A 15,914-nucleotide genomic window follows, 5' to 3' on the forward strand; every position below is an offset into this window, starting at 1 on the left:
ATGTCGTCCGGGGCCAAGGAGGGGGGCGGGGGCTCCCCCGCCTACCACCTCCCGCACCCACACCCACACCCACCCCAGCACGCCCAATATGTGGGCCCCTATCGGCTGGAGAAGACGCTGGGCAAAGGACAGACAGGTGAGTCAGGGGAGGGGACACCTGGGGTGTGGGCAGGAGAGCTGGGGGGCAGAGGGCGGGACTCATGGGTATTCAAAGGGCAGGGGCTGATCGCCCAGACCCCAGGGTCCCTCACAGAGAAGGGACTTGGGGTCCAGTGTGCTGGGTCCCCAGGATGGAGGGGGCTGGGGGCTTGGATTCCTGTGGGGAGGTGCTGAGGCCCAAAGGCTCCCACCTCCCGGGGGCAGAAGTTGGAGGGGCTCCAGGGCCTCGGTGGGGAAGGGAGGCCGGCCTGCAGCAGGGGATCGGCCGGCACTGGGAGCCGAGGTCCTTGCTGCAGTATGCCGCGGGATGGGGGTGCACCCTGGGCAGCCACTTTCCTCCGCACTGCTCTCTGGCTGAGGAGGGCCTCAGGCTCTCCCGGCAGGCTGTCCGGGTGACCAGCAGTGAGGCTAGGGTGATGGGGTCTGCAGCATTCTCCCCCTTCTCCAGCGTACTGGCTCAGTATGGGGAACAGGAACGGAAGGTGGAAAGGTGGATCTGAGAGTCAAATCTCCCAGGAGTGGTTGTGGAATCAGGAGTCATCCTTTGCTGTTGCTAAACCCTGGCTCCAGCCATGGCCTCTTTCCTGCCAGGTGGAGGGTGGGTGGGTGTGAAGCAGGATCTGCACACCCGTGTCCTAGGCAGGAGGTCCAGGGGTGGGCCCAGGATCTCTTGTGGAAGCTGAGGGCATGAGGGAAGGGGAGAGGCTCAGACCTCAAGATCCTAGCGGTAGGAGTGTGAAGGTGTCACTGACCTGAATTCCTGAGTTATGGGGGAGGAAGGGACCATGGGGCCTGGACGCCTGGGTCTGAGGGGGGAGGGGCTGGGGGCCGTACTCCAGGCTCTGTGGCTTTGGGGCTTACCCTTGGGAAGTGGGCATACTCTTGGGGTTTGCATGCTCCCAGCCACAGGTGCTATTAAAAGCAGATCAGGAAGGGAATTGAAAGGCCAGGGTTTAGGAGGAGGCGGAGGATGGTCCGGGAGGGGGGCAAACGTGAGAGTATATTCCTTGGGAGACAGGGAGTCTCCAGAAGATTGAAGGGCAGAGAATTCAAGGAAGGGATGGGTTGAAAGAGAGAGGGGTTGAAGGTGGCAAAGGTGGCAGTCGGGGAGACAACATTATGGAGACACGGTGAGGAAAGATTCTGTGGAGGGACGGACTTGAAGGGTCACACCAGAAGGACAGAGAATCCGGGTGAGAACCAGGGGTGGTTGTGGGGGTGACAGCAGGCGGAGGAATGGACACTCAGAAGGGACAGAGCAGGGGCGTCTGCCTGGCTCAGTCAGTAGAGCACACGACTCTTGGTCTTGTGGTTGTGAGTTCGAGCCCCACGTGGGTGTAGAAATGACCTAAGGGGGGCGGGGGAATAAAGAAGGGACCGAACAGAATGTCCATGTCTACGGGCAACAGGAAGAAGAGAGTGTTTCATGGGAATGGTAGCTGTCAGAGCCCTTAGCGCTCGGGTCAGGCTGATTCAGGCCACTGTTAAACGGCCAGCAGGGAAAGGAGGAGGAAAGTGGGGAGTAAGGAGGACTCAGGAGCCAGAGGCCGGGACAGTGCTCTGGGAGCACACCCCACATTTTCAGTCCTGCTTCCGCAGGGCTGGTTAAACTCGGGGTCCACTGCATCACTGGCCAGAAGGTTGCCATCAAGATCGTGAACCGGGAGAAGCTGTCTGAGTCGGTGCTGATGAAGGTGTGTGTGCACTGGGGCAGGGTGCCCCTTTGGGGCTGGGTGGGGGGAGCGAGGGAGGCCATGCTGACCTCCATTCCTGCGTCCCCACTGACCCCCAGGTGGAGCGGGAGATCGCCATCCTGAAGCTCATTGAACACCCACATGTCCTCAAGCTGCACGATGTCTACGAGAACAAGAAATATTTGTAGGTATTTATAGACACCCAGCCCCCCATGCACCCCCACCCCAAGTTCCTAGGGTGGGACCTTTCTGGAAACAAGGCCTGGAGGGGCCTGGAGAAACTTAAGCTCTCCTGGCTGGAGCCACCGAAGGGCCAGTCAGTCCCTTCGCTCCTGCACAGAACACCCTCCCACACACACAGACACACACACATAATCCTCCTCGTTCCCACGTTGACTGGCCTGACCTGGCCTGACACTGAGAGCTAAACGTGCCCTAGCAACAGCACGGCCAAGTGTCAGCCATCCTGGTGGGGGACAGAGGTCCATCCTGGCCCTTCTTCCCCAGCCCCAGGCCCACGCCCTACTGCACTGCAGGGAACACTCTCTACTAGATAATCCAGATGTCCTCAACCGGACCCAGCTTGCTAAGGGCAGCTCCCCACCCTGTTCCTCTTTGCTGAGGCAATGGGGGCTTAGCAAAGCCTGAGGCTCAGTGAATCCTGCTTATTCCTAAACCTACCCCCAACCTCCTGGAGCATTGCAGGCCCCCCTCCTCCTCCCACATAACTCTGGGGGCTATGATGGACACCCCAACAGTGGCCTTCTATAGGAGTTCCCAGTCTGTATCTCAAAGTTGATTACCCCTCAGGAAGATGGGAGTAGAGTCCAGCTGCCCAGGGTACAGACAATAGGCCTTTGTCTGGACTCTGGTGACCCAAGGGACAGCCGGGCTGGGCAGCGGGTGAGGGGACAGACCCCTGCCCCCACCCCCGGATGAACTGACTCCAGGACCCATCAGATGCTGGGGAGGGTTTCCCCAGGCAGTAAGAGGCCCGGCCCCAGGTGCTCATGGGAATTGTAGTTCAGGCTTCCCCAGGTGTGGCGGCAGGGAGGGGCTTTGTCACCAGCTGGTGGAGCTATCACTCCCACTCCTCCACCTAGGTAGGCATAGGGGGTGACCCATGGGAGTTTGGGCTTCACAGAGGACTATCAGCTTTCCAAGAGCTCATAGAAATTGCGCTTTTGTTCCCAGGGGCTGATGGGAATCAGAGTTTTGGCCTCCTGGGGCCTGATGGGATTTGGAGTCTTAAGGATCCAGGTGGCTGATGGGAATTAGGAGTCTGTGTCCCAGAGGCTTATGGGAGTTGGGAGCTTTAAATCTCTCAGGAGCTGATGGGACTTGTAGTTTTTTACCTCATGGTTGTTGCCTTAGATTGATGCACACTGCAATTGTTATTGCCAGGAATTAATGAGAATTTGAGTTTCTTCATCCCTGAGGCTTATAGGAATGAGAGGCTTGGCTTTCCAAAAGCTGATGGGAGTGGGGGAGGGGGAGGTGTCTTTATCTCTCAGGGTCCTGTGAGAATCAAGGTGTTCCTGTCCTCCAGGCGCTAACAGAGTTGTCTTATCTCCTGAAATAACTGAGAGTCCAAGTATTGATACTCCTAAAGTTGCCATGGGAGTCTCTGCTGCCCAGAACTGAGAGGAATTGAGTTTTGGGTTCCTAGAGGCTGATGGGAATTGGAGTCTCTTTTGCTCAGGGACTCATGGGAATTGGAGTCTCCTCCTCCCAGGGACTCATGGGAATTGGAGTCTTCTCCTCCTCCCAGGGACTCGTGGGAATTGGGAGTCTCCTCCTCCCAGGGGCTCCTAGGAATTGGGATTCTCTGCTTCCAGGGGCCAGTGGGATTGAGGTCTTGTGTGGGGGTCCAGGGGATTTTGAAAGAGAGAGACCAGGCTCTTTGGTGCTCCACATGCCCCTTCCAGCCCTCTGCCCCCTCCACGTCCCCCAGGTACCTGGTTCTGGAGCACGTCTCTGGAGGTGAGCTGTTTGACTACCTAGTAAAGAAGGGGAGACTGACGCCCAAGGAGGCCCGGAAGTTCTTCCGCCAGATAGTATCGGCGCTGGACTTCTGCCATAGCTACTCCATCTGGTGAGGGGGCAGCTGGAGGGGAGGCCGGGATGAGCACTGCCCACAAGGCTCACTGGAAGCCAGTGTGGTGCAGCCCCAAAATAAATCTTTATTCCTTTTTAAAAATTGAGATAAAACTCACGTCTCATAATATTCACCCTTTTAAAGTACACAATTCAGCAGTGTTTAGTACATCCAATGTTGCGCATCGCTGCTGTGTAATTGTAGAACATTTTCCTCACCCCCGAAATCATCACCTCGTACCCATGAAGCAAGCAGTCACCCCTCCAGCCTCCCTGCCCCCAGACTCTGACGACCACCAATCTGCTTTCCATCTCCATGGATTTGCCTATTCTGGACATTTCATATAAATGGAATCATACTATATGTGGTCGTCTCTGTCTGGCTTCTTTCACGCAGCAAAACGTTTTCAGGGTTGATCCATGTTGTAGCATGTGTCGGTATTTCCTTCCTTTTCGTGGCTCAATAATACTCCATTGTGTGGCTGTGCCGTATCTCGTCTATCCATTCCCCAGTTGATGGACACTTTAGTTGTATCTCCTTTTTTGGCTCTTGTAAATAATATGGACATGGGAACAATCAAGTACAAGTTTTGGTGTGTACCTGTGTTTTCGATTCTCGGGTATATCCCTGGGAGTGGAATTGTCAGGTCATGTGGGAACTCTGCTTAGCCTTTTGAGGAAGTGCCAGACCATTTTCCAAAGCAGCCGTACCCTTCACCATCCCCACCAGCAGTCCACAAGGGTTCCAATCTCTGTACATCCTTGCCAACGCTTGTTATCATTTGACTTTTTACCCATCCTAGTGGGTATGAAGTGGCGTCTCATTATTGTGGTTTTGATTTGCATTTCCCTGATGACTAATGACATAGAACATTTTTTCATGTGCTTAGTGGCCGTTTGTTTATCTTCCTTGGAAAAATGTCTGTTCAGATCCTTTGCCCATTTTTTATTCAGTTGTCTTTTTATTATTGAGTTGTAAGAGTTCTTTATTCTAGGAACAAGAGATAGCTCTAGGAATAACCCCTAAGAGTTCTTTTTTTTTTTTTAAGATTTTATTTATTTATTTGTCAGAGAGAGAGCACAAGCAGGGGCAGCGGCAGGAAGAGGGAGAAGCAGGCTCCCCGCTGAGCAAGGATCCCGACGCGGGGCTTGATTCCAGGACCCAGGGATCATGACCTGAGCCGAAGGCAGATGCTTAACCAACTGAGCCTCCCAGGCATCTCTCCTAGCATCTCTCCTAAGAGTTCTTTATTCTAAGAACAAATCTTTTACTAACTGTATATTTTTCAACTATTTTCTCCCAGTCTGTGACATACTTTAGAGTTTTCATTGTTTTTTAATTTTTTTAAAGTTTTTTGTTTAAGTAATCTCTACACCCAACATGGGGCTCGAACTTATGACCCTGAGATCAAGAGTCACAGACTCGGGGTACCTGGGTGGCTCAGTTGGTTAAGTGTCTGACTTTGGCTCAGGTCATGATCTTGGGGTGCTGGAATGGAGCCCCGCATGGGGCTCTGCGCCCAGCGGGGAGTCTTCTTGTCCCTGTACCCCTCCCCCCACTCGTGCTATCTCTCTCTCTCTCTCTCTCTCTGAAATAAATAAAATTTCTAAAAGGGGGGGAGAAAAAGAGTTGCATGCTCTTCTGACTGAACTAGCCAGGCTCCCCGCTTTTATGTTTTTATAGCAATGTCTTGTGAAAAGCCAGTTTGAAATTTTGATAAATTCAAGTTTGTATCTTTTTTTTTTTTTTTACAGTTTATGTCTTTTCTGCCCTATCTATAAACCTTTGCCCAGCTCAAGGTCCCTAAGGCTTCCTCCTACATTTTCTTCCAGAAGTTATATAGTTTTAGCTCTTGCATTTTGGCCTGGGATACATTTCAAATTAATTTTTGTCTGTGATGGAAGGCAAGGGTTGAGGTTCGTTTTTTTTTTGTTTGTTTGTTTTTTTTGTTTTTTTTTTTTTGGCGTGTGAATGTCCATATGAAAAGATTGTCCTTTCCTCACCGAATGGCCTTCAGCTCATCTTTCAGCCTCATTTGCTTGCGCCCCTTCCCTCTCTGGGATGGGGATTGGAACTGGGGTGGGTGTCAGGGTGGAGGGGCTCCAAGGTGGGGATAAAGCTTGGTGATGGAAAGGCAACCCCTTTAAATTGTCAACACCTCCCTATTGACACGACCCAGTCAAAACCCTGACATTACAAGCGCTGACCTCTAGGGGGCAATAGTCAACATATTTAGCAATAAGTATGACCCAGTTACTGACCACTTCCCACAGAAACTGTAGAATCCTCAGGCCCCACCTCCCCCCAGACATCAACCCTTAAAATTTGAGAGAGTTTTGCTCCAGGGGAGAGGGCTGGTGTCTCCAGGGAGGGACCAGTGACTAGCTTGGGGTGACCATAGTCTTCTTATTACTCAGTATGGAAGTATTTCAATATTTCAGTAGCTCAACATTAGCCTTCTTACCTCCTTGGCACATATTCAAATATTTGTGGATAAAATGATACACTGTCTGGGGCCTCCTACGAAATAATCCAGCAGAGGAAGGAAAGAGTATGTATGGGTAGAGATGAAGGAAGACTTGCCCTGAGTTGATACAGGTGAGGCTGGGGGATGGGTACTTGGGGCTTCCTTATATTCTTCTCACTACTTGGGAGCATGTTTGAAATTGCCCATAATAGCTTCCAGAAGTGCCCGCCTCTGGGAGATAGCGAATGGGGCCTCAGCCCCCAGGAGGAGGGCGGAGGCCTGAGCCCCACCTGCCTGTCTCAGCCACAGAGACCTGAAGCCCGAGAACCTGCTTTTGGATGAGAAAAACAACATCCGCATCGCAGACTTTGGCATGGCGTCCCTGCAGGTGGGGGACAGCCTCCTGGAGACCAGCTGTGGGTGAGTGGGGGCCTGGCCTCCGTAGTCCCGGGGAGGGGGCGAGAAGCCCACCAGAGGCTCACACCGCCTCTCTGCTGCAGGTCCCCCCACTATGCGTGTCCGGAGGTGATTAAGGTGAGTGAGCACGTGGAGAGGACGGAGGAGTGGGGGGAGCATGGTGGAGAGACCCTGTCATGGCCGGGCCTTCTCCTTTCCAGGGGGAGAAGTATGACGGCCGCCGGGCAGACATGTGGAGCTGTGGAGTCATTCTCTTTGCCCTGCTTGTGGTAAGGGGACCCTCCCCTCTCCTGCCCCGTTTTCTAGAGCAGTCCTGCCTGGTGGGAGCACAGAACATTACGTTCCATCTTTCCCTCAGGGCTTGTCTTCCAAATACTTAACTGGCATCAGGAAGGTGGGAAGTATGAACCAGTGGACCAAGATCCTGGAGCACCCTCCCCCCTGCTGCCACCCCTGTGCCCAGAGCTAACTCTTGAGGCACAGCACTGTGAACTGGTCCAGGGTGTCCCAGAGAGGGACGGGGCAGCCAGGAGCCCTTGGGCAGCTTGGGGCAGCGGCTGTTCTAGGGTGTTTGTTGCAATATGGTAATAACTAGTATAATCAGACCAAGCCTGTCAGCCCGGCTCTTCCCCAGGGCCTTTGCACCTGCTCTTCTCTGCCTAGAAGAGCATAGGCTCAACCTGCTCTTCCACCCCTACCCGTCCCATTGCTCATCTAGTTCACACGGAGACTTCTCTCCGCTCCCACTTCTCTCCCCACCCCTCACGAGGTCAGACCTTCTGGGGGGAGGCTCTCTGCTTCCTGGTGACTATCAGAGTCGCTATTGTGCGTCGAGTTGTGCGGTTTCTCCTTCCCTTCTAAATCATCAGCTCCCAGAAGTCAGGGCTTTTATCTTTGTTGTTTTATTCTGTTGGATCACTATCGTGACCCGAGTCCGCATGTGGCCAGTCCTCCTTAGCAGCTGTGGCGTGAATAAATTGGTGGTGTACTCTGTGCCAGGCACCGTTCCAAGCACATTACCTTGTGCACTTCTCTCAAAAACCCTAGAGACGAGAAGTGACTGGCCCACGGGCACACTTCTGGACAGCGGCAGGGCTGGGATCAGTGTTTGGTCTCGTCACCACGAGCCTATGTGACACCGAGGGGACCGGGGCTGAACGGGTGTGCCTGGGGCTCGCGGCTCCCCCAGGGAAGACTGACAGAGAGAGACACAGCGAGAGAGGGAACACAAGCAGGGGGAGTGGACGAGGGAGAAGCAGGCTTCCCGCCGAGCAGGGAGCCCGATGCGGGGCTCGACCCCAGGACCCTAGAACCATGACCTGAGCCGAAGGCATTCGCTTAACCAACCGAGCCACCCAGGCGCCCCTGTTGGTGATTTTAAATCGTCCCACCGCAGAGTGTCGTTATGCGTTCCTAAGGACGGGAAGGTTGTTTTGTCCGTCACAGAGAAAATACCTGTGCTAGATAAGCTTCTTTCCAGTGTGAGTTCGAATGCTGCTGGCCACATGTTCAATGTCAACAAATTGTCTTAGTCTGGTCTCCTATAACAAAGGTAGACGGGGCGGCATGAACCACACTCACTGCTCACTGTTCTGGAGGCTGGGAAGTGTAGAATCCAGGCGCCAGGCCGACAACAAACACTCAGCCACGTTGAATGAGAGAGACAAGCGGAAGTCACATCCAGGCTTCCCGGCCCTAGACCAGCATTGCGGGGTGCCCCTCTCCTCCTCTCCCCTACACCTTGCATCCTCTGTCCAGAGGCCTCTGACACTAGGGGCAATGCCTGGAAAAGCCCTGAGACTCATGCTGTCACCCCTGCAAGTGTTTGTCCACCATCATCTCCTCCGAGACCCCTTCCCCGACTCCCTTGCTAGACCCGGCTCCCCTCTCTCGCTACCTGCTCGCTCTGCTCGTGTTTCCTCATCGCCCAGACTCCCACCTGTCTCGTTCCATGTGTCCCTTTGTTGTTTGCTGGCCCTCCCACTACTCATCCAACAGCCACTGCTTATGAATCCGTGTGTGCCAGGCACTGTTCTAGACAAAGCTCCATGGGGCCAGGGACCTGGTGTCCCCTGCTCCATCCCTCGCGGTCAGATCAGAACCTGGGAGATAGCAGGGGTGCCCGCATGATGACAGAGCTGCTAAAGTTCATTCACTCACTGGGGTATCGCAATCTAGGGTGTGAGCTGTAGGAGGGCGAGGACTTGTTTTGTCTGTTACGAGAGACCTGACCCAAAATGGATGCTCACCTTTTGTTGAGCAAACGTGTGAGGATTACCCCTCCTGCAACTGGTCTGGGGAGAAACCTCTTTTTAAGATGCAGCCTCCAAGCTGCAACCCCAGCCTCTTAAGCCCTGGAGCCTGACTTGTCTGTTGCCAAATCCTTGCTCTGCCACCTACCAGCTCAGAGGCCTTGGGCAAATTGCTGGACAGCTCCATGCCTCAGTTTCCCCCATGTAAAGTGGGATCATAATAGTCCCCTGCTGGGCGCCTGGGTGGCTCAGTCGTTAAGCGTCTGCCTTCGGCTCAGGTCACGATCCTGGAGTCCCGGGATCGGGTCCCGCATGGGGCTCCCTGCTCCGCGGGGAGTCTGCTTCTCCCTCTGACCCCCCCCCATGTGCTCTCTCTCATTCTCTCTCTCTCTCTCTCTCAAAATAAATAAATGAATAATAATAATAATAATGGTCCCCTGCCTCCCAGTGCTTGTGGCAAGGACTAAATGTGCCGATTTGTCAAGCACCTGGGGTCTCGCCTGGAACATCCCGAGCTCTATGTGAGGGGTCCTGTTATTTCTCACTCAGGGGGCTCTGCCCTTTGATGATGACAATCTCCGTCAGCTGCTGGAGAAGGTGAAACGGGGCGTCTTCCATATGCCCCACTTCATCCCTCCAGACTGCCAGAGCCTCCTGAGAGGGATGATCGAAGTGGAGCCCGAGAAAAGGCTCAGTGTGAGTTGGGGGGGCGGGCGGTGGTTCGTGAGGATAGAACCCCTAGAGGGGGCGCATGAGGCTGGACTTCCAGGACCTGCCTGTCGGTGCCCGGGCTCGCTCAATGAGCTCCACACTGGGGAGGACCCCCACCGCGGGAGGGCTGCCACTGTGCGTGAGGGCCGTGTCCCGGGCCCGTCCCCGGTAGCCGCGGGTCGAGGCGCTCACTTGCCACTAGGGGAAGACCTAAGCTGTCATCCTGCCCCTGGCGGAGAGGAGGGGACACTGTTAGGGACCCCCAAGGCCACCTCATCTACTTTCCTTGCGGGCTGCTGTGTTCATACGACCTATTTCTGCTTCTCTCCCTCCCTCAGCTGGAGCAAATTCAGAAACATCCCTGGTACCTGTGAGTATGGGACAACTAAGCACCTGGGTCCCTGGGGGAGAGAGGCAGGGGGCCCAAACATCAAGGGTCCCCAGCAGGAGAACCAGCTAGAGGGTGGGATACCATGGTTCCTCAATGAGGAGGGGCTAGGGACTCAGGTTTCTGGGTCCTAGGGGAAGGGACACAGGTGGAGCAGGGACTGGGAGCCGGGACTTCTGGGTTCCTAAGAGAGGAGCAGGTTGGGGCCCAGGACACCTGCGTCTCAGGTGGAGAGGGCTCGAATCCCGGACGCCCGGCCCGGTCCCCGGTAACGTTTCTCCCCCTCCCCAGGGGCGGGAAACACGAGCCGGACCCTTGCCTGGAGCCAGCCCCAGGCCGCCGGGTGGCCATGCGGAGCCTGCCATCGAACGGAGAGCTGGACCCCGACGTCCTGGAGAGCATGGCCTCGCTGGGCTGCTTCAGGGACCGCGAGCGGCTGCACCGCGAGCTGCGCAGCGAGGAGTAAGGCCCCCCCTGCCCCAACGCGCACCAGCGGTCCACGTCCCGCGAGCCGCCGCAGGGCCCCAGCCAGCCAGCAGAGGGCGCGCCCAGGCCCCGCGCACGCGCAGACTCCCTGGGGCGTGGCGCCCCGGTCGCTGGATGGGGCGTGGCTTAAAGTTCCCACGTGGAGCTGTTCCCGGAGGGACCACGAGGGGGCGGTAGGACCGGCGGAAAAAAGACTAGATGCTGCAAAGTATCGCCAGGCGCTGAGACAGACTTAGTGCCCCACGGAGGGCTTACAAGTAGTAAGTGCTCAGTTATTAGGTGTTATTACGGCTAAGTAAGGGTCCGATGTACGCCGACACAAAAAAGCTGACCATGTTGATGCCTAGGAAGATGGACCCATGGACAGAGGTACTGGGTGTACTAAGCCCCCGAGAGCCACAGCTGCAGGGAGGGGGTAAGACCTCTGGAGCCCGACCCCTGACCCCAATCCCCTCCTACCCCCTCACTTCCCTTCCCCATCAGGGAGAACCAAGAAAAGATGATCTACTATCTGCTTTTGGATCGGAAGGAGCGGTATCCCAGCTGTGAGGACCAGGACCTGCCTCCCCGGAATGATGTCGGTGAGAAGGCAGGGCTGGGGGTCCGGACTCCGGACTCCGGAGGGAGGAAGGGGCTGCAAGCCCGTAGCTTCTGCGTTTAGACCCCACCCCCCCGACTTGCTCCGTGGCCTTGTCAAAAGTCTGCACTCCGGGCCTCTGTTCCCCCACGGGTACCAGTGCCACGCACGGCTGCGCGAAGCCAGCTTTTCTGATCGGGCTGAAACTCTCCGCCCTCAGACCCCCCTCGGAAACGTGTGGATTCCCCCATGCTGAGCCGTCACGGCAAGCGGCGGCCAGAGCGGAAGTCCATGGAAGTTCTGAGCATCACGGATGCTGGGGGCGGCGGCTCCCCAGTGCCCACCCGACGCGCCCTGGAGATGGCCCAGCACAGTCAGAGGTGGGAGCTGCCGCCCCTCCCGCGGACCCACAGTGTGGGTGGGGAGGGGGTTCGGGGTTCTAGCCCCAGCTCCGCCGCAGTGGCCCCTCTCCGGGCCTCAAGTCCGCATCGCAAAGGCGTGTGGAAGGGAGAGGACATCTGCGCCTTGCGAAACCCACACACCTGATTAAAAATCATCATCATCATCATCATCATCATCATCATCGTCTCTCCTGGAAACAGATCCCGCAGTGTCAGTGGAGCCTCCACCGGTCTGTCCTCCAGCCCTCTCAGCAGCCCAAGGGTAAGCCCCTAGTCATTAGGAAGGGGTAAGGGGGTGAAGACGCTGGAGCCGAGATCGAACAGCAGGAACTACAACTCCCATGAAGTCTTGAGGCATAGCCTCTCTGTCCCTAAAGGGCCCCCAACCCTAAGGCCGCATAAGTATTTTAGTGCATTGGGCACTTCCACCTCCGATAGGATTGGGGTTTTAGTGTGTGTCAAGGGTTCGTTTACGCGCGGAACAAAAGCTAATTGAGCGCCTACTGTGTACCAGTCACTGTGCTACAGCAGTGAACATGATAGAAAAAGTCTCTGTCCCCCTAACAATGTGGGTTGGGAGGGGGAAATCACTGGACTACAAGTTCCAGCATGCATCGGGACCCACCTCCGTGAGTATGTGCGAACGGGGTTCCTAGAGGCTCCTGGGAGTTGTAGTCCGCCATCTCACCCTTCTCCACTCTTCCACAGAGTCCTGTCTTTTCCTTCTCACCTGAGCCCGGGGCCGGAGATGAGGCTCGGGGCGGGGGCTCCCCGACTTCCAAAACGCAGACGCTGCCTTCTCGAGGCCCCAGGGGTGGGGGCGCCGGGGAGCAGCCCCCGCCCCCCAGTGCCCGCTCCACGCCCCTGCCTGGTCCCCCAGGCTCCCCGCGCTCCTCTGGGGGTACCCCCTTGCATTCGCCCCTGCACACGCCCCGGGCCAGCCCCACTGGGACGCCGGGAACGACGCCACCCCCAAGCCCCGGCGGTGGCGTCGGGGGAGCCGCCTGGAGGAGTCGTCTCAACTCCATCCGCAACAGCTTCCTGGGCTCCCCTCGCTTTCACCGGCGCAAGATGCAGGGTACAGGGTCCCTGAGGGGGCAGGGGCTGGGGGCCCGGCTTCCCACCTCCTGAGAGAAGATGGGGCTGGGAGTAGAAATTCAGGCGTTGGGGAGAGGGGGTGTGGCTTCCAGCTCTGGAGGGGGAGCCTCTGTCAAGGACACCTCCCTCCAGTGCCCTGGCTCACTTTCCCATTGGCTCATGGCTAGCAAGTCCCACCCTCAGAGGGCGTGGCCTAACGGGTTGGCGAACATCCCCAGAAGGACCACCGAGCAGCGTGCCATTTGGGGTTTAGTTACCGGGAGGTGAATGGGCACCAGGATCTGGAACCTGTGGTTGGAGGGGACTCCTGGCCCACGTGCTGGACCCCAGGATGATGGGCAAGTGTTGACCATACTCTCCCCTCGCTCCCCGCCCGCCAGTCCCCACTGCCGAGGAGATGTCCAGTTTGACGCCAGAGTCCTCTCCAGAGTGAGTCTGACAGGGAAGGGAAGTGAGAGGATGGGGGAGGGTTTATTCCCTGATCGGCGTCCTGACCCACCTTCCAACCATTCCCTTTCACTCAGGTTGGCAAAACGCTCCTGGTTTGGGAACTTCATCTCCTTGGACAAAGAAGAACAAATATTCCTTGTGCTAAAGGACAAACCTCTCAGCAGCATCAAAGCGGACATAGTCCACGCCTTCCTGTCGGTGAGGGGCCCGGGTCTTACTGTGTCCTGGCCAGCACCGGACTACAAGTCCCAGCAGCCCCTGGGGTCCGCTGCCTTCGCGCTGTCCTGACTGCCTCCTGAGGCTCATGGGTTCTGTAGTTTTCCGTTCAGAGTTGGGTTGGGTCACTGTAGGGGCGGGAGGTGCAGAGGTTTACTGTACCCTGGGGCTTGGAGGCGGTGCAAAGAACAACTCCCCAGAGTATTGGTGAGCTGCCATTCCCCCATCACCAGGTCTGAGATCAGCAGACGGAACCACTTTTTCCACTGGGCCCTCTGGTTCTTGCTCTAGGAGCTAGTGGGACTTGCAGGTTTTGAGACACAAATGGTAATGCCTGTGGAGGCAGAGAAGTTTGTATCATGTGATTCTGGAGCCTGGGGCTGACACCTAGATGTGAAAGTCCCTGTTATCAGCCACTCTGATACCCTGTTTAGAGTTGGACAAGAAAACTACAAGCCCCAGCAGGCAGTGCGGGCTCCCCCCGGCTTTTCTGTTCTTCTTTCCCCTCTGGTGGCTGATGGAACGTGTAGTCGTGGCTCTCCATTCCCTGGAATCACCCCCTCCTTTCGTCCCCTGCCTGTCTCAGATCCCCAGCCTGAGTCACAGTGTGCTGTCACAGACCAGCTTCAGGGCCGAGTACAAGGCCAGTGGCGGCCCCTCCGTCTTCCAGAAGCCCGTCCGATTCCAGGTGGACATCAGCTCCTCAGAGGGTCCAGAGCCTTCCCCACGACGGGACAGCAGTGGCGGTGGTGGCGTCTACTCCGTCACCTTTACGCTCATCTCCGGTAAGCATCCCTTGGCTAGAGACTGCCTCCACCCTGGCATGTGGGATGCACAAGACAGCTGAGCTGGGATGGTGGCCCCCTCATTCAGACCCTCACATTCTGTCCTTCCCCCCTTTCTCAGGGACATGTCATGGACATTTTTTTTTTTTTAAGATTTTATTTATTTGAGAGAGAGACAGGGCACAAGTCAGGGGGAGGGGCAGAGGGAGAAGCAGACTCCCTGCTGAGCAGGGAGCCTCATGTGGGGCTCGATCCCAGAACCGAGATCATGACCTGAGCTGAAGGCAGACGCTTAACGGACTAAGCCACCCAGGCGCCCCTTCATGGACATTTATGATGTTCCAAGTGCTTTACATGCACTATTACATTGAAGCTTCCCAGCAGCTTTTGAGGTATTAGTGCTCACCCACTTGACAGAGGAGAAAACAGAGTCCTGTTGAGGTAAATTGACTTGACAGAGTCACACCGCAAACCGCGACAGAGCCAGGCTCAACCCAGCCCTGCTGACACTGAAGGGCAAAGACGTGGCTCGCAGCAGTCCAGTGTCATGCCTGCACCCAGAGCAGACATCACCAGTCCATCACAGCACTTCTTCCTGCGGAGCTCAGCTGCAGCCTCAGAAACTGCAGGCCGCCATGACCAACCAAGAGTTGGCACCAGAGATGAAAACCACAGAAATGTCTTGCTTCCGATTCGGCTTGCTTTCCGAGCCCTGATGAGAACAGTCTGAATAACAAGAGATGCTTCTGTGTGCTACCCTTGTTAGCAGTCTTACTATGTCACAGTTGGGAGATGAGCTTGCTCCCAGAGTTTCCTGCCAGTGTTACATCACTAAAATGAATTATGGTGCATTTTTTTCCCTTCCCTTAAAGATTAATATGCAGGACTTCCTTGATTTTAAGGTTTTTTTTTCACTTCCCGCTTATTTTTCTTATATTTCTGGCTCTTCATGGCCTCAGCTAGAAACTAACAAGTAATACAACCTATTTAAATAGAAAGCCACACCCATCATTATTTTAACTCCAATCTTTCTTAGCCCCATTTGCAAATGGTGGGTTTATTCCTGGCCCCAACACAGGGCAGCAAATTGAGACCAAGAGGAGGAGAGTCCTTTGCGGGGTTGCACAGGGTGGGAGGGCCTTCCCTGTCCCTGTCCCTGTCCCTAAGTCAGTCCATCTCCGTATCCCCTCCAGGTCCCAGCCGTCGGTTCAAGCGAGTTGTGGAGACCATCCAGGCACAACTGCTGAGCACTCACGACCAGCCCTCCGTGCAGGCCCTGGCAGGTGGGAGGCAGGGGCCTAAGGCCATGTGTCCCTCTTTTATCCTGTGGGCTGGAGGGGAGACCGCCTGCTGAGCAAGTGCCCCAGGGCTTTGGTTTGTGGGTGAGGATCACAGGTTCTCAGAGAGGCTGGGGTCTAAGCTCCATCCAGGGAACAGGGCCATCCCAACCTGAGAAGGCCTCCTGGCTAGGGAGGGCACCTCCAGGGATCCCTCAGAGGTTGACTAGTCTCTGTGTTGGGGTCATGGAACTTGCTGCTAACAAAAGTTCTGGAACGGTGTTCTGGAGAGGGGCAATCGACCATCCAGGTTTGTTCAGATCCCCCAAACAACCCCCTGTAGGCTCCCCTGTTGCTGATGAGCGTTTGCCCTAACAACCAGGAGAGCAGAAGGCAAGGGGACCTCTGGCTGTGATCTGGGGACTCGAGTGGGACCTG

The 15,914-nt window shown here is 56.0% G+C and overlaps 2 protein-coding genes across 2 annotated transcripts in view; one reads left to right on the forward strand and one right to left on the reverse strand.

The window, feature by feature from the left end:
• The window catches only part of BRSK1 (BR serine/threonine kinase 1), a 16,547-nt gene continuing 633 nt past the window's right edge, over positions 1–15,914 (forward strand). The window contains exons 1-18 of the mRNA XM_028095031.2: positions 1–136; positions 1,759–1,853; positions 1,952–2,037; positions 3,808–3,948; positions 6,722–6,838; positions 6,919–6,952; positions 7,036–7,104; positions 9,637–9,783; positions 10,137–10,168; positions 10,478–10,648; positions 11,156–11,253; positions 11,470–11,629; positions 11,852–11,912; positions 12,359–12,728; positions 13,129–13,177; positions 13,273–13,396; positions 14,001–14,199; positions 15,393–15,482. Of these exons, the coding sequence (XP_027950832.1) occupies positions 1–136; positions 1,759–1,853; positions 1,952–2,037; positions 3,808–3,948; positions 6,722–6,838; positions 6,919–6,952; positions 7,036–7,104; positions 9,637–9,783; positions 10,137–10,168; positions 10,478–10,648; positions 11,156–11,253; positions 11,470–11,629; positions 11,852–11,912; positions 12,359–12,728; positions 13,129–13,177; positions 13,273–13,396; positions 14,001–14,199; positions 15,393–15,482 (2,179 nt within the window). The remainder of the gene's footprint in view (positions 137–1,758; positions 1,854–1,951; positions 2,038–3,807; positions 3,949–6,721; positions 6,839–6,918; positions 6,953–7,035; positions 7,105–9,636; positions 9,784–10,136; positions 10,169–10,477; positions 10,649–11,155; positions 11,254–11,469; positions 11,630–11,851; positions 11,913–12,358; positions 12,729–13,128; positions 13,178–13,272; positions 13,397–14,000; positions 14,200–15,392; positions 15,483–15,914) is intronic.
• TMEM150B (transmembrane protein 150B) overlaps positions 14,353–15,914 on the reverse strand; it is a 9,718-nt gene continuing 8,156 nt past the window's right edge. The window contains exon 8 of the mRNA XM_088027911.1: positions 14,353–15,530. The gene's annotated coding sequence lies outside the window, so the exon portion shown is untranslated. The remainder of the gene's footprint in view (positions 15,531–15,914) is intronic.

Source organism: Eumetopias jubatus, unplaced genomic scaffold (assembly GCF_037043125.1).
Source record: "Eumetopias jubatus isolate StellerSeaLion01/CBP00866 unplaced genomic scaffold, mEumJub1_p1.0 scaffold_10, whole genome shotgun sequence".
Lineage (NCBI taxonomy): Eukaryota > Metazoa > Chordata > Mammalia > Carnivora > Otariidae > Eumetopias > Eumetopias jubatus.